General features: G+C 34.6%; 1 protein-coding gene across 10 annotated transcripts in view; it reads right to left on the bottom strand.

Annotated features, from left to right (window-relative positions):
* Window positions 1–24,272, bottom strand: part of DGKB (diacylglycerol kinase beta) — an 833,256-nt gene that overhangs the window by 592,006 nt on the left and 216,978 nt on the right. For 6 of the 10 annotated variants that reach the window (XM_073009083.1, XM_073009084.1, XM_007981994.3 and 3 more), the window contains 2 exons: window positions 4,775–4,851; window positions 1,066–1,086 (listed from right to left, as the gene is read on the bottom strand). In XM_073009083.1, the coding sequence (XP_072865184.1) occupies window positions 1,066–1,086; window positions 4,775–4,851 (98 nt within the window). The remainder of the gene's footprint in view (window positions 1–1,065; window positions 1,087–4,774; window positions 4,852–24,272) is intronic. The other 4 variants (XM_038004361.2, XM_073009086.1, XM_073009088.1 and 1 more) reach the window with 2 other exon arrangements.

The following is a 24,272-nucleotide window of genomic DNA, read 5'->3' as shown; positions in this document are numbered from 1 at the left end:
TCTTGAAAACAATCATTTACTCCAAGGGATTGCCTCAAGTGTCATCAAGCCTACTTAGTCCATATTTGGGGAAACAAGTTTCCAGAAAAGTCACAGGTGAAATCAGGAAAAGGTCATCCTCTGAAACGGAGGCTAGTAAATGTCGCCACAGTCAATGAGTTGCCATGTTACCAGTGCCTCTTTATAGGATATTGTAAGATGTAGGACCTGTATCTAAGTCCACCAGTATCATTATGATGTTATAATTGTACCTTACATGTTGGACAGGAAATTACTGTGGATCTTGTCATTAAAACCATCAAACAATTTAAGAATAAGAAGCAGCTAGTACATATCCAAGGTTGTCCAAAGGAGACAACATTACAGTTTTAGACAACTCATGCATTTTGGTAGGAAATATTTCTACAGTGGCGAAGACAATTGATATAGCTACTCTAGTGTGATTAAAAATATCCATTTAGAGCACCTGAAAATGTGTTGGAATTCTGTGCACCCAACTGAACTACTGATCTAAAACTTAATTTACAAAACAGATTTTCAGGGAGAGTGGTTGAAGTAACAGATTGAATAATCTTCCCAGGAGGGCAAAAATCAACAACTCTTTGGTTATGTTTCCCCCACAGATTCTATTACAGCACTGTAGACAAAACAAAACAAAACAAAACCAAGCCTTCTCACTGCATTTTAAATTCAATTTTAAAATTTCTCATGGTAAATTAATAAATTAAGACTTTTACTAAATAAAGTATAATAGCACAGCCTGATATATCTTGGCGAAATTAGAAAAAATAATGCCAGAGTCTACAAAACTGAAGACCACACTTGAGACCCTTTTTGTCTATTAAGGTACCAGCTCCTATTAAGGCATCAAATCCTTTGACTGATTAAAAAAAAATGTGTCACATTCAACTCAATTATAACCTATGAGTATTATAGGCAATCTCATATACTATAGAAATCGTATTGGTACAGAAGTATAGTTCAGTGATATGGATGAGAAATTCATAGATCATATCAGAATAAAGAAAGAAAAGACAGACTTTAATAGAAAAGAAAATGTCTTACTTGGTTAAGAATGTCTTGTTTCTGTGCATGCAAGGAAAGAAAGAATACATGTGTTAATGTAAGATAATTTATACTCATTATCTCATATCTCTGATTATTTAGCTAAAAGTTCAAGTTTACAGGTTGATTTTAAAACATACCCTAGATCCATAGGTCTCAAAACATGGTTCCAAAACAGTAGCATCAGCATAAGCTGGGAAACTGATAGAAATGCAAATTCTTGAGCCCCACCCCAGAAACACTGAATCTAAAACTGCGTGGGGTAGGGGGGAGGCAGGCAGCAATCCATGTGTTAACAAGCCCCACAGTTGATTCTGAGGTACACTAAAATGTGAGAATCAATGACTAGATCAATCTTTGTATATAATAAGTAAACTGTTCTAACAGATAAATATAATATGTAACACATATAGTATGATTAAAATATTTTAGAGGATTAATAGAAATATAACCACGTATATAAAGGTATGTTAGATTTTGAATATGTATTTCCCATTCCTAAGGTTTCCTTCTATCAGCATCACACCTAGCATCTCTCCGTACCCTTAAGGATTAAAATATATTTCTATATACATCTGCCACTTTCTTCCCATGTCTCAGCTGTGAGTGAAAAAAATTGAAATTGAACTTGAAGTCCAAGACCAAAAGAAAAAAAAAACACATGGAACGCTACACTGTCTTCCCCTCGTACTACCAAATTCTACTGCACTCAGGAGACTTTTTATACGGCCTGACCATGTTTTACTGTTAATAATCTCACTAAGACTGGATATCTGCTATAAACTAGCTTGTAATAATGTTCTTAACATTATATTATTTACACAAGAGTAGGTGGAGACTAATAAGACTCTCTCCCCTTGTCAGGCATGAGTCATTAACATGTACGTGTACTGGGAAGTGCCACACTCACTACAAAAGAAATATCTTCGCATGCCTTCCCCTAACCTTTTTCCTTCGTATCTAAGAGGACAGTCCTCTCCCCTATGGCTTGGTCAATGAAGTGAAGAGCACAGGGCATTAGCCTTAAATTGGGATTCTAGTCAATTAGGTTTTTGTTGTGGTTACTGTTGTGAGCTAGCTGGTGAGTCTTGGACAAATTATTTCACTTTTCTTAAAATAGTTTCTTTATTTAAAAACTTTGTAATTTCATTAATTTGGGAATCTCAAGCCTTTGAAAAGTTTTTATTCCTACAGAATCTTTAAGGCCATTGTTTAGATTTCTCTTACTCATTTCTTCAAGTAATGATTATCAAATGATCTTTAATAGGAATTAAAAATAAATGATTCATTCACAAATTATACTTAATATTTTTTTTCTATTAAAATAGACTTCAACAGGTCACATCTTTTTTGGGTTAAATTTTTATCCCCAGCACTTTACAAATTCAGTAATTCAAGGGAATTATAAGCAAAATAGTACATCTACTATTTAAACAGCTTTATGTTGTAGGAGGATAAGCAATTTAATTTTTGCAAATGCATTTTATGTAAATGATATAAGCTATGTTCCTTTTGGAAAACAATGAATTAATTATCATTCCAAATTCAGGCTGGATTACTCAATTGTCCATTTTTTCTTGTATAATTGAGCATCATTAACTAGTCATCAGTGCAAACAACTTTGGGGTTAACTTGACAAGCCAATGGAGAGTGATAACTTCACATGTGAACTGACATTAGGAATTCTGTCATATTATAAGAGTAATTTTTTATAAATTGGATGAGGTCATGTATTGAACAGAACTTTAAGGTCATAAAGATTTATTTCTCATCATTAGATAGTCCTAATTATTTTCAATCGACTTTTAGAAGATACATACTAGTTTTTAAAATGGTTATAGAAACCTTAAAATTTTCTTCTGAAGGAAAAATGTTATCAAAATTAATTAAGATCAGAGAGTGGTTTTGCTCTTAATTTGGAACTGTTCTTCAGTTGTAATGAGATCTTTTTGTTTTTCAGCTGTTCATTATTTTAATAACATGTTTCAACAATACATCTGTACATTTATGAAAGGTATAACATGGTTGAAAAGGGTGATATGAGTGTCTAATAATGTGTCTAATAACTACCTTAATAAATAAATGCAGCGTATGGTGAATGATAATTCTCATGAAATATATAATAACAGTAAGACTAAGTCTTGAGAGCCCTATAAATTAAAAAAAAAAAAAAAATGAGGCAAAAAGGCTGCTTTGCAAACAAGATCACTGAACTGAGTTTGTAGCCAGCAGCTATCATTAGGGAGAAAACAGGTTTTATCCCTGTATATAGATTAGATAAGCAAATAAGTTTTCAAGTATTGTTGTGAATATAAATATTAATGACAATTTTTGTTTCTTATAGCAATTCAGTGCTATAATTCATCCTTACTTTTCCCACTCTGCTTTCTTAGGCTTTGAAATTCTCAGTTTTGTAAGTTTAGCTGCTAACTTTATTTTCCCCCTTCTTTATGCCATCTAGAAAAATACAATATGAGGGAGATGTAGGTCAAACATCTATTTTTTTTCCAATACAGAAAAATGGTAATGGCTTTAAATAGCCTTTATTTTCTCCATCATTTATAGGTACCAAATATTAATTTTATTTTTTAAGAAAATAAATTCCAGCCTAAAGAGTTTTAAAAGTCACAGTAATGTACCAGAATATAGAGAGAATAAGAATATATGACATGAAAAATAACTAACTATGAGAAATACTGATAGGAAATTTCAAAACAATTTGAATAGCTTGAGGGTTATGATAACTAAAATTAAGTTCTGTAAATCCCAGGAAAGTACAATATTGAAAGATAACTAAGAAGTCTGTTCTTGCAAACATACAAAAACGAAACAATAATCGCAAAAAATAAGTCACATTTTAGTCAGCAAACAAGTCTATCTAGTTAATACATCCCAACAAAAGAATCTTTTGCAAAGAGAATCTTGAAGCAACCTAATGTTGCCTTCTGAACCTACAAATGAACTAACAGTAATGGTGATCAAACATTTAAAATGTAACATCTCTCAACTAATATTAAATAGGTTACTTAACAAATAATTAGGAAGGAAAAGGCATTCATTCAAGCATGGTGTTCAAAAACAATTGACAAGACATGCAAAGTTTTCATAAGAAAATAATTTCAAGAAATCTTAAGCTTACTGGTAAAAGGTAAAATAGAAGATTAAAAAAAATCCCTCCCTTTTTGTACAAGTTGGCTCCTTAGGGTTACAGACCTGGTATAAGCAACACAAAATCCTTCCTTGGTCAAGGAAATAATTGCCTGAAAGGGGTAACTCCCTACCCCTACACCAATATCCATTTTGGATTGAAATCTGTGGGTCATAGACTGAGAGCCTAGCATATTCCTTCTCTCTTTTATCCAATGCTGTTTCCTGACTTCTAGGAAAATAACAAACACTGAACTTAAATGATTCATATTCTTTCAAGCATACAATATAGATGAGTTATTTGAATGAAAAATGTTGTACAAAACATTTAATATATCTTCTAGAATAGTATTGCATTATGAACTTCATTTCGTTTATGTTATGGTACCTGGTAAATGGTTTATGGTGTGCATACACACACACACACACAGACACATCTGTATCATATGTATATAATGTATATGTGTACACACACACATACATTTCTCCAAGAATTTTTCATTTAGAAATATCCTCTTCCAAGCATATATACGAAACTGATATAAAGAAAAAGAAGTTTTACCCCTTCAGGATTATACTTTGCAAGCACACCATTACCATGGAATTCTTCAAGAACATCCTTTAATTTCTTCGTAGAATCTATAAAGAACAGAAAACATAAAAATTGTTTATATGCACACATTGTGATTGTATAGCCCAGTCCAGAAACAGAGATCACTTAAAATGTAAACAAGCATCAGCAGAAACTAAATTTAAAAACCAACATATAAAATGTCTATTGTCATTTTTAAAAGGCTATTTGATTGGAAAAGAAATTACAAAGAAACAAAAAGATCACTGCGTTAAATAAAAACAATACTGCTAGATAAGAAAAATAAAATGTGTAGCTAAGCCTCAATGGTGAGTCCATTTAGAGGGAAGCTATAGATTTTAGTATCTTGTAGATATTTTTAAGGAGAATTTTCTCTACACACATAACACAACTAAACTAAAGCTTACTTTAGTAATTAAAGCTTTAGTAAGTAAGCTTCAACTTAGTTATGTCATGTATTTTACCTTATATATGCATTGTGAATAACATTTTAGTTTTGCTATGTATAAAAATTGCCCCATTTAATGAAGAAACAAAACTTAGACATATTACCAAAAGAATTATAAATTATTTTCTTCAAAAGTACTATTATTTTTAAACCTTTCATCTTATCAGTTGGTGACAAGAAATTTTAAGTTAATAAAATAATGTCATAAAAGAATTATCATAAGTATTATTGCAATTAAAGTTAAATACATTAATATGATATAGATATATTCATTCAGCCTACTAAAATATTGCTCATTATACATATTGAAATATAATTTTTGATAGAGAAATCTCAGAATTACAATGCATTTTTAAGTTAGAAGGAAATAACAGCTAAGAAATATGGATGAGTCATCTGAATATTTAATCAAGTTTGAATAATAATGAAAAAAACCCTCAAAATTAAAATGTAGGAAATACGTAGATTTTTCCGTTTTCTTTTATGGAACAGAGCATGGAAAACTGTTTGCTACCATTTGCATATAATCCTTGTTGACCTTCGCTAAGAGTCGGTGATATGTGGACTACCACAAAATATTTCCCAGTTCCAGAAAACTAATTCACAAATTAGTTTTTGAAACATCCTGCTAGAAAACTCTCTCATACATGCCCATTGAATACATAATGCCTATATTTTGTGAATTATACTTTTACTTGGAATGTATTATTTCCTTTCTTTATATGGTAAATTCTGCGGGTTTGCGTATGTGTGTGAAACTATATATTTAGATAGAGTTTCGCTCTTGTTGCCCAGGCTGGAGTGCAATGACATGGTCTTGGCTCACTGCAACCTCTGCCTCCTGGGTTCAACCGATTCTCTTGCCTCAGCCTCCTAAGTAGCTGGGATTACAGGGGCCCACCACCATGCCTGGCTAATTTTCATAATTTTAGTAGAGACAGGGTTTCACCATGTTTGCCAGGTTGGTATCGAACTCCTGATCTCAGGTGATCTGCCTGCCTCTGCCTCCCAAAGAATTGGGATTACAGACATAAGCCACAGTGCCCAGCCTGTGAAACAGTACTTTTAAGTGAGATAAAATTCATGTCACATAAAATTGACTACATTAACAATTTCAAAGTGTACAATTCAGTAATTTTTAGCATATTCATGATGCTGTGCAATCATTACTACTAATTAATCCCATAATATTTTCATTACCTTGTAAAGAAATCTTATACCCATTAAACAGTTACTGCCTGTATTTTCTCTCCTCTAACCTCTGACTATCCTTAATCTATTTTCTGTGTCTATGGAGTTGCCTATTCTGGACACTTCATGTAAATGGAATCATATAATGTGTTTCCTTTGTGTCTGACTTCTTTCACTTAGCTTAGTGTTTTCCAGGTTTTTCCATGTTATAACATGTATCAGTACTTCACTCCTTTTTACAGCTGAATAATATTCCATTATAATGAATATACTACATTTTAAAAATCTGTTTATCAGCTGATGTACATTTGACTTCTTTCCAGGTTTTGGATGTTAAGAATGTTGCTATGAACATTCAAGCGTACAAGTTTTTGTATAAACATATATTTCAGTTCTCTTGGCTATATACCTGTGAGTAAAATTGCCAGGTCATACAGTAACTTTAATGTTTCGAGGAACTGCTAAATTGATTTTCACAACAGCTGTACCATTTTACATTCCCACCAGTAAGGTATAAGGGTTTCAGTCTCTCCATATACTTGCCAACACTTGTCATTTTCTAACCATTTTTTCATTATAGCCGTCCTAGTGGATGTGAAATGATTTGATTTACATCTGATTAGTCATTTGCTAATGACTAATAATGTTGAGCATCTTTTTATATGCATATTGGTCATTTGTATATTCTTTGGAGAAATGTCTATTCAAGTTCTTTGACCATTTTTTAATTGGACGGTTTGTCTTTTTGTTGTGGACATCCTCTGAGGGGTGTGTGTGTGTGTGTGTGTGTGTGTGTGTGCATGCGCATTTGCTTGATGCCTATACAGCTTCCTATGTATTTTTTCTTTGGTATATAATTTGCTGGCACTTTCCACATTGTGATCAGAGTTAATTTTTTATGTCATGTCCCTTGCTAGATTGGAGGTTGTTCTAGGGCAGAAAATGTGTGTTTTCATTTTTGCACACCTTTCACCTTTATCACAAAGTTGAAACAACAGAATTGCAATAAATATTGAGATTAAATTATTCAGAGCTATTCCTAAATGACAATAAATTACAGTAATTGCTTCTGTATGTACTTTGTTAGAAAACTTACACTACTGAGACCAAACTATATATTAAAAAGAGACATGAAGCTGATTCCTTAGTCTCAAATCCTTCTTTGTGGATAATAAGGCACTATTATAAGTTGGCAGAACCGCTTTTACTTCTTTTTATCCGTAATTGTAGATGTAACCCATACTGTGCAGAACCACAGAGACACACACATAAACGGATGCATACATTATGGAATATCATATCTTAATAGACTATGTTTATTTTAACCATATCTTAAGCCAATGATAAAATGGAAGGCGGAGAAAACAATTTTGGTTTCTCCCACATAGGCCTCCCACACAACTTTAGAGACACTGCTTAGATGGCCTTTTCATTTCAGGTTTATATGAGAGTAAAAAACACATGCAATAATTATTTATAAACGATGCAGAAAAAGGGAAAGCTCATAAAATTATTCCTGCAACATTTTACTAGTCATAAAATGTACTGGTCATAGTTTATACTGAATATTCTTAGTAGAGAAATCATGAGCTAAATTAACAGCCAAAAACCTCAGATATATGACTCCCCTTTCCGTGAACTAGGGCTCAATAATGACGTGGCTTGAGACAATTTAAGCTGCTCTAGTTGATATTCAGATGAATCACTATCAATTCAACTCACTGCCTCTCCAATTCTCAAGTTCCAGTTCTAATATCTTAATATCTGAAGTTTATGACCTGATCTCCATTTCACAATCTAGTTTGGAAACTGGAGCATTATCTTGTTCTTATCTTCCTGTCTCAATAACATTTTTTGGACCCAGTTTCTCTAAGACTGAGGCCCTGACTTGACTGGTCAATCTTCTAAAGATCAGCATTTGCATATGGAACATCAGAGAGTTCGGGATATCCATAACCTTTCCACAGCACTTTTTTTACGTAAATTATCTACGTGTCTTCTCGGGCACCCAAATTGCACTAAGTTGTGAAAATCCTACTGCTATGGTTTACCTTCTTTCGGGGGGGAACACACATTTATCTTATTTGTAACTTAACTGCTTGTCCAAATTTCTTCCTATGAGCTATCACCATAAACATTCCTATCTTTTTTATTGAGCCAACTCTGAGTTACATTCTGTCCAAAACTACATTGGGGCAGTGGAGAGGGGAAAGGATCTATAACTAGGCCTGACCTGCCTTCTAGGACAAAATAAACAGAGGAAGTTATACCTGGATGAACAGATAGTAAGATGTGGCCTCACTCATAATTCAGCTAATAATAGAGCTTCAAGAAAGAGCACAGTGACAGATACTGGGCTGAGCAATGCTGAGAAATCCAGGCAAGCAGCCAGCCAGGCAGGCAGCTGTGAGCTTGGAGATCAGTTTAGTAAACACATGTCTGTAATGGGAGAAAGAACCTGGAAGATTGACCAGTGAAGCACTAGGCAACCCAGTGCTAAGCAGCCAGGTTGAAAACGGCAGGTTTAGTTCTTGGGATAAGGGAGCTGGACAGATGCGCAGCACAAAAGATTGGATCTCCTGGAAAGCAAAGGAGGGGTATGACTTGGGGAAGTTCTGAAACATGGGGCTAATTTCAGAGGTTCCTATGCTTGGCTTGACTAGCAGGGCAGGATACTTGGAAAACAACAGTGAATACAAATTACTGCCCTTTGACTAACATATCCATTTTCCCAGTAAGTAATTTAATACTATACCAATAACTACAGCTGAGACAATAGGCTGTCTTTTTCATCACTATCAGAATCACCTTAGAGCTGAAAATGGTACTAAGCATGAAAGTGGGAGGTGTTTTATTAAGCAAACATTCTTGGAATGAGCTGGGAAAGAACAAAGAAAATGTTTATGGGTAGATAAGTTGACTTTCTCCTATACTTTACCTTTTTATCACCTGCTCTGGTACTTGAGTAGTTCCAGGGGCCCCCCAAAATGCACACACCCTGTGAATCTTCTCATTTTGGCTGAGTCATGTAATAAACAATGCCATGCGAGTTAAATGAGCTACATTTTAGGGATCAATATTAAATTTTTATTTACTTTTACAACGTTCAGAATTTTTACATGATTTTCAAGAAAAATTAAAGCCCCTTTACATTAGCCTGAATTGAAAATAAATAAAGGACTAATAGCATTTGGTAATGTTTAGAAAATAGCAAATGGATCCTAAAAAAGTACTACATGAAAAATGAAACACTTTTAGTTTCTCTCACATCTCTTTAGGCATCTGTTACAACTTGAGTGAGTTTCCTTTGTGATTTTCCTGCCTCTTTGCCTCTTTATTCCCAAAAAACTCAACACATACTTGTCAGATTAATCTCAAAGGCCCCATGAAGTAATGGAGAGATTTAAAGCCAGCTAGATTTAGGTTTGAATCTTGGCTCTGGAATTCTTGGCTGAATGTCCCTGGGCATATTTTTAACCTCTCTATGGTTCAGTTTTCTAATATTTAAAATTAGAATAATGATAGGGATCTGGCAGTACTGTGTCTAGCAGAATGTCTGGTGCCCAATAAATCCTTCTTCCTTTGTTCCATCCTAAACGTGACTTTAAACAAATCATCACCCTTCAGCAGTTTCCTCTTGCCTTTGGATTGAAACACAAACTCCTCCTCTTGGCACCATAGGTGTGTAAAAATATGATCCAAACCTGTCTTCCAACAGTTGTTTTCTATACCTCCCGTATTTACTATTCAAAATCCATTCATCCAATTCTGAAGGCATCCCATGATTTTAGAGCTCTTCTTTTGCTGATGATTTTTTTTCCTCAGGAATCCCTCCAATGTCAGTGAAGTTCAACATAATGTATGGCACGGTTTATCTGTCAGCTTATCCACAAAATCTCTCAGGACCTTCTCAAACACAGTAGGTCATAACTCATGCTCCATGGGACACCCCATAATAACTCTCTTAGAATCTGCATCCGATTTGCGTATTGGGCACTAGTAACGCTATTAATTATAGCTTGAATGCATGAGCATTTTAGAGTTTGCAAAGTGTTCTGTTATCTCATTTAAAACTCACAATAATGTTAACAAATATTCCCTCTGCTTAACACATGAAGACATCAAAGTTAAGGAAATTATTACCTACTTAGGATCACAGAGCTAAAAAAGTTTGATATAATGATTCAAACTATTGTATATGACTCAAAACCATTCTCGTCACTTTGGAAAAAGAACAAATACAAGTTTATAATTTGGCTTAGGAACCTTGTTATTACACAGCTAAATTCACACAGCCAAAAGAACGTACAGTAGTGATTCAAACTCCTGTACAGTAAATATATTTTAAAAGTCAAGGCCAATAATTTTGCCACCTAAATAGTAGTCATAGCTGCTGTGAAGAGACTATCATATATTCTACTGTTAAAGTCAAGACCCAACTTACAAAATGCATTTGTCATTTTTATAAATAATGTGTTTTTAGTGGACTGACTGTAGGTTCATTATATGATTTTTGTTTTGTTTTGTTTTGTTTTGTTTTGCCAAAATAGTGCCATGTTTCCCATGTTCAGTAAAGATAGTGGTTTTCCAGGCCAATATGATAGTTTTTACAAAGTGAGAGAGGTTCAGTGGGACCATGGAAAAGTCATATTTCGGGTCTCTCAATTCAGTGCTCTCAAAAGTTTCCTTTAAAATCTAAGCCCCCCACATAGATTTTTCCTCTTATCACAAAAGATGTTCATGGCCCGGAAGATTTTTCTTGTGCTCAGCAAAAAGCATTTTTTCAGGAACTGTATTAACCCTATAGTAGAGAGGGCTCTGCAACTTCAACTGTTTAAAGAGAAGATTTTTCTAATTTAAATACTTAGCTAGCATTAATGTGTCTGATATCTTTATCAATGATATAAATGTTAAATGTAAAGTTATAATTAAATTATATACTTTAATTGTAAAATTGTATACTTAAATTGTGTCATTGTTGTACAGACAATATAGTAGCATTCAGTCCAATGTTACATTTCATAAAGTTTCCCTTAGCTATACAGTACTTAAAAGTGGTGAAATAGCGCTTTATCTTCATCTAGTAATACTCAAACCTGGATCCATATCAGGATCATCCGGGGAGCTTTTAATATTCGCTGATGTCTGCGCTCAAAACACAGTGATGCAGATTTAATTAGCCTACATCTCCATAACTGGCTAGTCATGAGGACCTTTAAAAAAAGCCTCTCAATTGAATCTTATAGGCAGCTAAGATGGAATTAATCACTGCTCTGATCCTTAATCACATGCATAAAGAAAGTAAGAGTTAATGAGCAATTTGTATTCTGTTAAATTTTCCTATGAATGAATATATATTTTGTCTGATTGCTACACGGGGAACTTCTTTTAGGGAAGCAAAAAAAAAAACTCATGAGAACATTTTATTTAAAGATTTATTTACTCTCACCTTAGGTCACAATAGCAAAAATAGCACTTTGGAATCCAGCAGAGAGATCCAGAAAATAATATTGTCATTAAATGAAATTCCCCAGATAATATAAAAGAAGTTCTACTTATAGCCAGCAGCAGAAAGGAAATAAATACCTACAGGACTATAGAATAAGAGATTTAGAGAACTAGTTACTAAGAAACAGAAGTTTATATGTACTTGTGTGAGAATTTTCATAAAAGTACAAAGAGATTGAAAAAGAAATATGGAACTATTGTTAAAAATAATAACAGCTATCTTGTAGCAGTTTATATTCTATTTGAAATCTATACACTTGGATTTTTTTAAATCCTAAAAATAATATTCTAATGATACTGCTACACAAGGAAAAGCTGTACAAAATCCAAACCCTCTGTTCAGGTCTTTGCTTCTGGCTCACCACAGGATTCTGGGCAAATCCTTTAAGCTGCTCTGAGTGCGAGTCACTCTCTACCTGTTCCTGCTAAGCTCTTGGAATCATTGTTAGCTTAAAATGATAATGGGCATAATATATTTGAGCAAACTGTTACACATATAGCAATAAGTATTTCTACTTATGAAAAATAAAAACTAGTTAATTCCAAAATGACTATAGATTTAAGAATATGAAGAAAATTTCCTTTCTCCTTTTCATATTTGTTATCATTGTTAATCCTCTTAAACATCAGTTTTTATTAACTGTTTCTTGTATTTGCTAGCAAGTTTTACTCCTTCGTCTATCTACATTTAATGTTTTGATGTATGAATCTAATCCAATGCCTTGCACAAAATATTTGTAAGAGTGATTTTTTTTTTTTGAAAGACAAATATCTGCTAATTTAGCCAGCAACCCAGACAAATATCTGCTAATTTATTCAGAAACCCTATCCAGACACTAGGAACCTATGAAATAATTTCCACCTTTATACATATTTTATTGTGTAGAAAATACATTAAGAAAAAGAGTATACTTGCCTTCGAGCCAGTCATCTATACTGTAACTAAAAATTTCTATTGAAAACATAATTGCTAATTAAGAAATATTATTAGGGACAGAATTGACTGATGTGGACAGATAGTGTGCTGGTAAAGGTTTAACAACTGTTCAGTACGTGGAGGGTACATACTGTAGTGTTTGCCAATTGCTGTGTTGCAAATATTTCCACCATGACAATTTCAAGCCTCCCACATGACATCATTAATGTGGAGTTGGGAAAGAATGCTAACATTCAACTTTAATAAGCAATAATTAATGAAACAATCTATATGAGATTTTATGTACTTTAGAAAGAATAAATAGGTGTGTCAAGACAAATCTGGAGATAAAGAACAGAAATAAAAGTCTGCAGCTATGACTTCTTAATCATTCTTTCAAATATTCTCAAGCCACCTATTGAGTTTAGAACGAGTACTGTTCTAACTATTGGAATATATTATTGAACAAAACAGAAAATATGCCTAATCCTATAGTTTGTATTCTAGTGCAAGAAGATAGAATACAAACATAATACATTATTAAGACATTCTTATATCAATGCAGTATAGAGATGTGATGGCATGAAAATGTTAGTGGTGGAGCAGGAAAGATGAATTATTTTGAAAGTAGAGCCAAAAGAATTTCCTTATTGATTGGATATGGGTTGTGAAAGTAATGTGTCAAGAGTCCCAAAGTTGCAAGTTTGAGCAATTGGAGGGATATAGTTGCCAATAAGTAAAATGAGGAACGCTGCTGATAAACCATGTTTGGAATAGAGAGTCTTCAATTTTAGTTTTAGGCATTTTATATTTGATAAGTCTATTAGATATTCAAGTGTGGCCATTAGTAAAGCAATTATTTATGAGTGTGGAATCCAGTAGAAAAGCCTGGGCTGAAGCACTAAATTTGAATGTCATTTCTATATAAACAGTATTTAACTGGATGACATCACATGGATAGTGATTGTAGATAAGATAGCACGGACTGAGTTTGGAGCACTCTGCAGTTCAAGCACCAGGAAAAGAGAAGCAATCTGCTAGGAAACTAATAATGAATGCCTAGTGAAATAGCAAGAATACCAGGAAAAATAATATGTCCTAAAAGCAAAGTGTCACATAACATCAAGTTAAATGAGGAGCAGATTTAGTAAGACTTTTAAGTTTAGCAAGACGGAAATCATTTGTGTCACTTTCAAGGGCTGTTTCAATTCAGTAGCTGGGGAAAAAAACAACCCAGAGTGAGTTTAAGAGAAAATATGATGAAAGGAATGGGAGGCAGCAAATATAGGCAACTCATTCAAAAACATTTTTTTTTTTTTTTTTTTTGCCATAGAAGGAAAGAATTTGGGCAGTAGCTAGACTGCAAGAAGTGAAGGCAAAATAATTTTTTTTAAGAAAAGAGAGAAAAAAAAATAGCTTGCTAATATAAATTATCCAGTCAAGAGTGAAAAAATAAACAATTAAAAAAAATTTTTTAAACACCCACTAGAATGTTATCCTTTAGTGGGTAAGAGAGAATGCGATCTTCTTCACAGCAGAAGGTCTGGCTTAACAGTGGAGGCATAGACAGTTTACCTAAGCAGGAAGGAAAATTAACAAGTGCTGCTTAACTACCATTCACTATTTGTGGTGACAATATTGCTATTTTGTTAGGTGGATATAATAATAATGTTATCTTTGTCCTTAGGCTGGGATTAGTAGCTGTTGCACAGTATATATTCATTGACAGTGAGCCCTTATCATCACCTGTGCCATCAGCCTTAAGCTAAGCCCTGGGGATTTCATTTTTCTATAACCTTAATTTCAGATTATTCACAATTTTCTTAATTTTCTTTTACGTTTTCACTAAATGCTTTTAACTTCCTCTCTTTAACCAACAACTTGAATACAATATAAGATGTCTTAAAGTTATATGTAAAATAGAAATTGTATATTTTTTTGTGATGGAAAATTCACTTTTGTGGGCAACAGAATTAAATGCAGTCATTTTATGTGTTTAGATCAAAACGTTTAAGGAAATGCAAGTATGAGTTACATTTTTGAATGTGTACATTAAAAATATTTAAACCCACGCTAGTCCAGAAGATGACAGTTTCATTTTATTTTATTTTTTAAGTTCTTATGTGGGTTGCAAAACACTTACTGAGAAACCAAACATTCTGGTAACAATTCCGTATTCTCTAGTCACAATGCTAATAACATCCTGTTTTAAGACAATACAAAATTACTAAAGTTTCCAATTAGTTTCTGAACATAAAAAGATTCAGTTCTCTGTACATTTACCAACAAACAATATTAGGCAGTATGGAGAAACCAAAGTCTATTTATCCTGCGAGCATATACATTTTAAGGAATATTATTTGCTCACATACATAGTTTAGAGAACATAAAACTCAAAAATATTGTCCCCAAATCTTACGTGGAGAACAAAATTCAGGAATGTGTCATATTTACCTTGTGACTTTATGCATCCCCTCATCTTTATGGTACGTCAGGAGGTATGAAGCTTTAATGTGAGAAGGAGGCTATAACTAACTGTACACATAATTAAATGTAGTTGAAGGATTTGCTTCCCGATCTTGGCTCTTAGATGATCTATAGCATAGTTTTCTCACAAAGTAGACCTTCATTTTCTCTTTCTGATACTTCAAAGAAACAATACTTAAGGACTCTTCCAGCTACAGCATTCTCTGATTCTATGATAATGCATATCTCCAGACACTTACAAGTACCTGCAGCCCCACACCTCCTAAACATTCCCTTCCTAATATTTCTATCTCTAATTTTCACTCCTCTCAATCCCTACCAAACTTTTAAACAGCAAGCTTACATTGAGGAACTTGGCAGTTTCTAATCCCACCACCAGGTAAACTGAAAAATACAAGGAAGGCGAAGAAAATATTTCAGTTCAGAAAGAGATCCATTTTCTAGCACGTCAAATTCCCCAATGGTATCAGTACCTCCAGTAATATTGGCACTGGTGTTATATTTCAGGAATATCTTCAGAATTATAGTTATTACTGTAAAAAATAATCATTTGATCAAGCTCTCTAAAAGCTTATATTGACTGCATTAAGCTGTGAACATTGCCTACAATGTGACAATCAATGTTTATATTTTTAAAAAATGTGGGGGAGGAGAACTGACTGGAGGCAAAACACTGCAGGTATGCATGTTGTTTCTTAGTTCTAAAAATCCCTGTGAAATAGTATATAGAAGGGAAATCTAAAATCTTCATTTGTACAAAATGGCACCTTTCACAATCTATGTTCTTACATTGGAATATTTGTTGTAACAAACTTTGTCATAATTTGCTATCAAATTAAAAAATGCCTGCTCAAATACTGGCTAAATGTGTAGGGTATTTTAAGTGAGATGGTTTATGATGTATCTTAGCTGTATTTCAGACATTTATTTGGTAAAACCAAAGCTAGTCCTACATTGTTTAAACATTTTTAAAGAGAAAGAAAGAAAGAAAGAAAGAAAGAAAGAAAGAAAGAAAGAAAGAAAGAAAGAAAGAAAGAAAGAAAGAAAGAAAGAAAGAAAGAAAGAAAAGAAAGGAAGGAAGAAAAGAAAGGAAGGAAGAAAAGAAAGGAAAGAAAAATTTTGTAAAGGAGTTTAGTTACAAAGCCAGTTTGAGATGATTTTAGAGATTTATAGTCCGTGCAACATTGCACAATCTGAAAATCAAGGATGAGCAGTTCCAATTAGTGAGGCTGCAGCAGTCTTCAAAGTGAATTGTAGAATTCTTTTGACCAATGTGCTTATATTACAAAGAACATTCTCAGTCATGTTGATATTGGGATTTTTTTTTTTTTTTTTTTTTTTAACAAACACCATCTCATAAATTCATTTAGCAATGAAAAAAAAAAAAAAAAAAAAACCTGTCAAGAACATAAAACATAAAATCTGCCAAAGGAAAGCTAACACTATTTGTTTGTTTCCTAGCACTGCTGTAAAAAGTTACCACAAACCTGGTGACTTAAAACTGCAGAAATTTACTTTTTCATAATTCTGGAGGCCAGAGGTCTGAAATCAAGGTGTCAGCAGGGTTGTTTTTTCCTGAAGGTTCTCATGGAGAATTTGTTTCACGTCTCTCCTCTAATTTCTGGTGGCTGATGGAAATCCCTGGCAACCTTTGGCTTGCAAACACATCCCTCCAATCTCTGCCCTGTCTTCACATGATCTTCTCCCTTTCTGTCATTTACAAGGACACTAATCATTGGGCTTAGAGCCCATCAGAAATCCAGGATAATCTCATCTTGATATATTTAATTTGATTACACATACAAATCACATTATATGTAATTACAAAGTAATTTACATTACTTTTCCCAAATATAAAGCCATCTTAACAGTATCCAGGGGTTAGGATTTGGACATATCTCTTTTAAAGGGGCAACTAATTGAACTCAGTAGGCAAAACTTTAAAGGTGATGTTCAACCAAACCTCCTCTGATGCATAGCCCTAAAATCCCAGGGCCTAATGGAATTTTGTACAATTGTTAAGTGGTATGTTCATTTAGGGCCTCTGAGAAGCCTTAAGTTACAAGAAGCTGGTAGAAACACCTGTGAAGGATAAAGAGCAGGAGTAGGCAAGGAGCACCTTCAGACTGTGATGCTGGTCTAACAGCAGCAAGAGGGGACAAGAAAGACAAGGATTGGGTAGCAAGACTTTATACTGTGGCATAGCACTGAGAATGTCTTCACGAGGCCAATGAGGGGTTCTCCAGCAAACATCATCCATTGTTGGGATTCTCTGTTATAAAGAAATCTCCTGGATTTACCTTCACAACTGCATTTGGTCATTGCCTGGGAGCAGTCCAGGGAGAACATGCCTCCATGTCAGAACTGTAGCAAATCTAAAGTGTCATGCCTAAATGAAGAATAGATAGTCAAAGCTCACGAGAGAAGTTTTCTGTAACTATTCATCAAAATTCCAAGAAAAACTGAAGATGGAAAAATTTGCAAACATAGTTCTTTTGATATCTCTAGGAAATTCTAGAACATCCCAAGACTTCCTTCTAGGATTGGTGATTATGAGACAATATCCAAGAGATCTTTATGTCTCCTAGCGCCACTGTTATGATTAGAGCCAAGAGGTATTGGCAACCTTGAAGGCATATTGTGGCAGGCCAGGTTTCACTAACAGCTGAACAGACAGGCCTCCATGACAACTATTTCAGCACTGACTGAGTTGTTAATTTAAATATTAAAAGCAGATAGAGCCAGTGCTCTTATACAAAGGATGGAATGTAACAAAAGCCCACCAAGAGTTTTGCCTAGGCCATTCCTGGGCCGTGAAGCATAACAAGATAATGAAGGAATTCTTCACGGGATCTGTTTAGAATTAAACAAGTTTTACTGGGGTATCTGAAGGAACTCCTCAGACCTCCACAAACAAGTTTGATTGGGGTCTAAATGATCTTCCCAAATCTCCTTGATTTAGCATGAGTAAAATAAGGGTAATCACCCCTGGCACCTGGACCCATGTGGATAAAGTAAATTTACTGAGGCTCCAGAGGAAGGTCTTCAGGACTCTCAGATCTTAGTTATAGATTAGAAGTTAATTACATATGTCTTTAGATAAATACAAATTTACATGCAGACATATAGCTAAGAAGGTATATAAGCTCTGGAAAACTGTAATTTTGAGTTGGTCTGGTGATATTTTCCCAGCATTCTCCCAGTTATCTGTACCCGGTAACAGAAATCAACTCTCTTCTTTCCCAGTTTCTCTGCATCTTGTTACTGGGAGGCAAGAATAAGCAGCCTGACCCTCGCTTTGGACTGGGAACAATATTACCCAGTGTTGATGATGCGGTATCTAAAGGGGGTGCTTACATAGATGACTTTGTTTTGATGAAAGATTAATTAAATGGTCTTGATAGCAATGAGGATTAAGCTCTGATTTTTTTGTCTTGCCCAAATTCTTTTCTATGGGGTCTGGGGAGTCATGCCCTACAAACCATAAATTCCCATCCTCAGATGGGTTTTATTTAACCCTCTGTATTGTCACTTACTTTCCAATCTGACTCTGGCATAACAAGGGAAAAAATCAAAATATATTTTCACCAAAATATATCTCCTTGCCCTACCTTAAAATTGCCCTGCAAAGTCTCCTGTGGGAAAAATCCACATTCTATAGAGAATCCCCTTCCCACTTTGTTTTCCTTCATTTCTTTCCAGATCCGGGAGATAATCAACTAAGAGTCAGGCACCCTTTTAGGTCTGATAAGAAACATTTTACAATCTGCTCTCTCCCTGAAGTCTGATATCTGAGAGATTTCTCTACACAATAATACTTGATCTCCACAATCCTTTATCTTAACCTGAATATTCCTTTCCATTGATCCCAGGTCTCTTGATAAACTCAACCAATTGTCAACCAGAAAATGTTTAAATTTACCTAGAGCCTGAAAGTCCCCGGCTTTGAGCTGTCCTGCCTTTCTGAACCAAGCCAATGTATTTCTCAAATGTATTTGATTGATGTCTCATTCCTCCCTAAAAATATATAAAACCCAGCTGTACCTCAATCACCTTGGGCACATGTTCTCAGAACCTCCTGAGGACTGTGTCAAGGGCCATGGTCATTCACATTTGGCTCAGAATAAATCTTTTAAAACATTTTACAGAGTTTGACTCTTTTTGTCAACAGCAGGTGGGTACTCAAATTGGTCAACTGGGCTATGAAAAGAATCTCGTGCCTAACAATAAATAAAGTATGAAAAAAGAAATGGTTTTATAGTTTGTCGCTAAACTTCCAATTTTTTTTTGAAGACAACTACACAAAACAGATACATTAATCTGGTATGGAGGCCTGTTTTACCACATTGGATAGTAAAAGTGTTGAAGAATTTTTGTGAAATACAATTACAGAAAAGAATTACTAAACTTAATTATTGTGAATTAGAAAAGAAAGCATGCATATTTGATGAAAATCTTTAAAGTTTAGATCATATAGATAAAATAATGTAGCAATTGGATGTGATTATGACATGAATGTATCACACACTCTCTATCACCTGTTACACTGACACCAGGAAAGTGAATGGAAGGAGACATGGAATGTGAATTTTAATCCTACCATTGTTGTTGTCTATGGCATCAGCTGATAGTTGATAATGGACAGGCATCCATTTCTAGAATCAAACAACCAGGAGGAAATTGTCCATTGTTTGCCTGTATTTGGACATGGTCACACCTCAGGCATTTACTTTCTGCCTTTCTCAGCCCTCACATGCTCCCTCCTGCTCATCCTTCCCCTTCAGCAAGCAGCAGCACTGACTACATCTTCCAGCTTTCTCTTTCAACCACTGTACCTCAGTTGGGATATCTTCAATGCTTTAATTTTCAAAAGAAACAAAGCATGCCTTGTCTCCTTATGTTGCTTTGTTAAAAATTAATTCTATTCATTGTGTTTTTAACATATTATTTATTCGTCAAGCTTCTGCTTAGAAGAAAAATGTAATTTGCATCTAATACTTTACAAGACAGAATCATTGTACATTGCATGGATATGTACTAATAAGCAGATAAAGTGCTAAATAATTAGCTGTTAAATGATTAAATAATTGATACTTTAGTGCTTTATATTATGAAAAAGTCTTTGTTGAGTTTTATATACATGTTTCAGTATTTATTATTACTTGGGAAAATTTGGTTGGGTGTTTTCATATATTGAGAATGCATTCTTATTTTCCCTACTAAAAATAACAGCTTACAGGACCCTACTATAAAAAAAAAAAAAAAAAAAAAAAAAAAAAAAAAAAAAAAAAACAATGTTTAACATGTTTACAATAATGTATTAGATTCAGATAATGAAGGATATATGCATTACTCTTATTATGTAGAACTAGGGTATAGAGTCAGTGAATTTAAAGTAAATGAAGAATGACAGAGAAGGTAACGAAGAGACCACAAGAGTGAGAAAAGCAAAAAATAGCACTGGAAGTTAACCAAGCAGATGGGACAGTCCAACTAAACCTGAACAGTGTAGTTCCCTTTGTTAGCTGCTCTAAATAAGGGGTTCTATCTTCATGTATAGTAATATAATCAATAATGAGGGGCATAAAAACACATGATCAAAACCCTCCACCTTAGAAAAAGTTCCAGAAAGAAGAATGGGATGGCTTTTGCTGTGGGCAAAAGCTGACATCACCAGGACATGTAGATGGGTCATAAATAAAAATATGTATATATGTGTGTGTACTTGGCCTACATTTTGTGGGATATTATTTTACATTGCATCCTCTCATACATTATGATAGAGGCAAGTTAGTGCTAAATAGTTACATTTTCATGAACCCACATTGCCTTTTAAGTGTTTTGTAGTCTTTCTGCAAAGGGGGAAAAAAAAGTTCTACACAATAAGCTCATTTCCATGAGGGTTTGGCTTTTGCAAATGGGCTTAAATTACTAGAATTTGCGACAGTCAGTTGCCTTGGGTTTTTGTTTGATTGTTTGTTTGTTTTTGCCCTGACACTCCATTAGTGTTATTTATTCTCACTCTTAGGCTTGGGAAGAGTGGAAGGACAAGTTAAAAGTCTGTCTGAATGACTGGGCATAAAAGATTTTCAAGCCATAGAGAAATTTCTTAGGCATTGTTGCTTCTGTAATAGGAAGAGAAAACACTTGGAAAGTATCTCCTCCAAAGTTGGTTTGGAGAAAAGCCATCTAAATAAAGAGTATTTCAAGAAAATACATAAACATTGATTGGTACCTTGGAAGAGCTTTGCCTAAGGCACATTGTCCAAGCACTACAGAAGTATAAAGAAGATTCTAACTTGATTGAATATTTGTTCCACTTGAAATCTGAAGTTACAGAAAATCCAAAAACAGGCTATATGAAATGGAAAATGTGAAAAATCTTAAGTCTCCTCTTACTCATATATTATTATCACTATTATTTTGCTATAGCATACTGATGATTTTACTTGAATGTTGCTATAAATGAGGTTATCTGATTAATGACTTGAACCACTGGTGCTTTGAAAATGTTATTTAAAACTTAATTAGATCATAATTGAATATCAATTATCCTTTTTTCAACCTTAGAATATATATAGTCACATGCGACAGTCTTCTCCAAATTATTACATTTTCTCAGGAAATCCAAGATAATAAAGACAGATGGTTAACTAAGTGAAATTGGCAGCAAATTTATCTCAAGTTGTAAGATTTTTAAAAAACAATTTGTTATTGTTTTAAATTCTCTAATTTCTTTCCTCCCTGTCTTAAATCTTCTTTCTATCACAGATTTCTTGGCATGCCTTGGCTGTATTGTCCAGATTGACATCATATTAAGTGGCATGTGTTTTTCTGATGTTAAGCTGGAAGCGACTTTTATGTTTAAAGGCAAGATCATTGCATTTTTATGATTGTATAATTAACAATGCCCATTTCATAAAAAGTAAAAGCACTTAAATATAAAAAGATGTAATCATCCATGATTTATCTACCTGGAAACGACTATTATCACTGTATTGACATCCTTCTAGAATATTTTGAATATGTGTGCATAAATACATGTTTAGAAAATTTGGATCCAAAATTACTAAAATGGAATTAGGAATTACATGGCATTTTGAAGCTACTTTTTAATTTAACATATTTAAATTTATTTTCATGTTAATACATATATATTCATACTACCACCATATTGCTTGAATGGTAATTCCTTTATAGCTGTACCACAATTTCATTTACTAACTGGCCTCTTATTTTGAGCATTTAAATAACTGTTAAATTTTTATTAATATTAACAGTAAACTAAATGTGATATTCATGCACTGATAGGGTTTGGCTGTGTTCCCACCCAAATCTCATCTTGAATTGCATTAGGTTGGTGCAAAAGTAATTGCGGTTTTTGCCATTGAAAGTAATGGCCAAAACCGCAATTACTTTTGCACCAACCTAATAATTCCCAGAATCGTCACATATTGTGGGAGGGACCTAGTGGGAGATAATTAAATCATGGGGATGGTTACCTCCATGCTGTTTTTGTGATAGTGAATGTGTTCTCATGAGACCTGGTGGTTTTATAAAGAGCTTCTCCCTGACCTTGCTGTGCATTTCTTGCTGTCACCATGTGAAGAAGGATGTGTTTGATTCTTTTTCTGCCATGATTGAAAGTTTCCTGAGGCCTCCCCAGCCCTGCTGAATTTTAAGTCAGTTAAACCTCTTTCCTTTATAATTTGCCCATTTTCAGGTTATGTTTTTATTAGTAGTGTGAGAATGGACTAAAAGAGTAAATTGGTACTGGGAGGAGTGGAGTGCTGCTGTAAAGATATCCAAAAATGTGGAATTTGCTTTGGAACTGGGTAACAGGAAGAGGTTGGAAGAATTTGGAGGGCTCAGAGAAGTCAGAAGAATGTTGGAAAGTTTGGAACTTTCTAGAGACTTGTTGAACAGTTTTGACCAAATTGCTAATAGTGATATGGACAATGAAGTCCAAGCTGAGGTGGTCTCAGATGGACATGAGGAACTGTTGGGAACTGTAGTAAAGATCACTCTTGCTAGCCAAAGAGACTGGCAGCATTTTGCCCCTATCCTAGAGATCTGTGGAAATTTGAACTTGAGAGAAATGATTTAGGGTATCTGGTGGAAGAAATTTCTAAGCAGCAAAGCATTCAAGAGGAAGCAGAGCGTAAAAGTTTTAAAAATTTGCAGCCTGAGGATGCAATAAAAAATAAAAATCGGCCGGGCGCGGTGGCTCAAGCCTGTAATCCCAGCACTTTGGGAGGTCGAGACGGGCGGATCACGAGGTCAGGAGATCGAGACCAGCCTGGCTAACATGGTGAAACCCCGTCTCTACTAAAAAATACAAAAAAACTAGCCGGGCGAGGTGGCGAGCGCCTGTAGTCCCAGCTACTCGGGAGGCTGAGGCAGGAGAATGGCGTAAACCCGGGAGGCGGAGCTTGCAGTGAGCTGAGATCCGGCCACTGCACTCCAGCCTGGGCCACAGAGCCAGACTCAGACTCCCTCTCAAAAAAATAAAAAATAAAAATAAAAATAAAAATAAAAATCTATTTTCTGGTACAAGCCAGCAGCAGAAATTTGTATAAGTAACAAGGAGCTGAATGTTAATCACCAAGACAATGGGGAAAATATTTCCAGGGCATGTCACAGACCTTCATGGCAGCCCCTCCCATCACAGACCCAGAGGTCTTGGAGGAAAAAATGGTTTCCTGGACTGGGTCCAGGGCCCACCTTCTGTGTGCAGCCTAGGGACTTGGTGCCCTGCATTCCAGCTGCTCTACCTGTGGAGTCAAGGTAAGGCTTGGGCCTTGGCTTCAGAGGGTTCAAGCCCCAGGCCTTGGCAGCTTTCATGTGGTGTTGGTCCTGTGGGTACACAGAAGTCAAGAACTGAGGTTTGGAAACCTCTGCCTGAGTTTCAGAGAATG

The sequence above is a fragment of the Chlorocebus sabaeus genome, chromosome 21, assembly GCF_047675955.1.
Source record: "Chlorocebus sabaeus isolate Y175 chromosome 21, mChlSab1.0.hap1, whole genome shotgun sequence".
Lineage (NCBI taxonomy): Eukaryota > Metazoa > Chordata > Mammalia > Primates > Cercopithecidae > Chlorocebus > Chlorocebus sabaeus.
The sequence above is the reverse complement of the archived record's forward strand: the minus strand, read 5'-3'. Positions and strand labels throughout refer to the sequence as shown.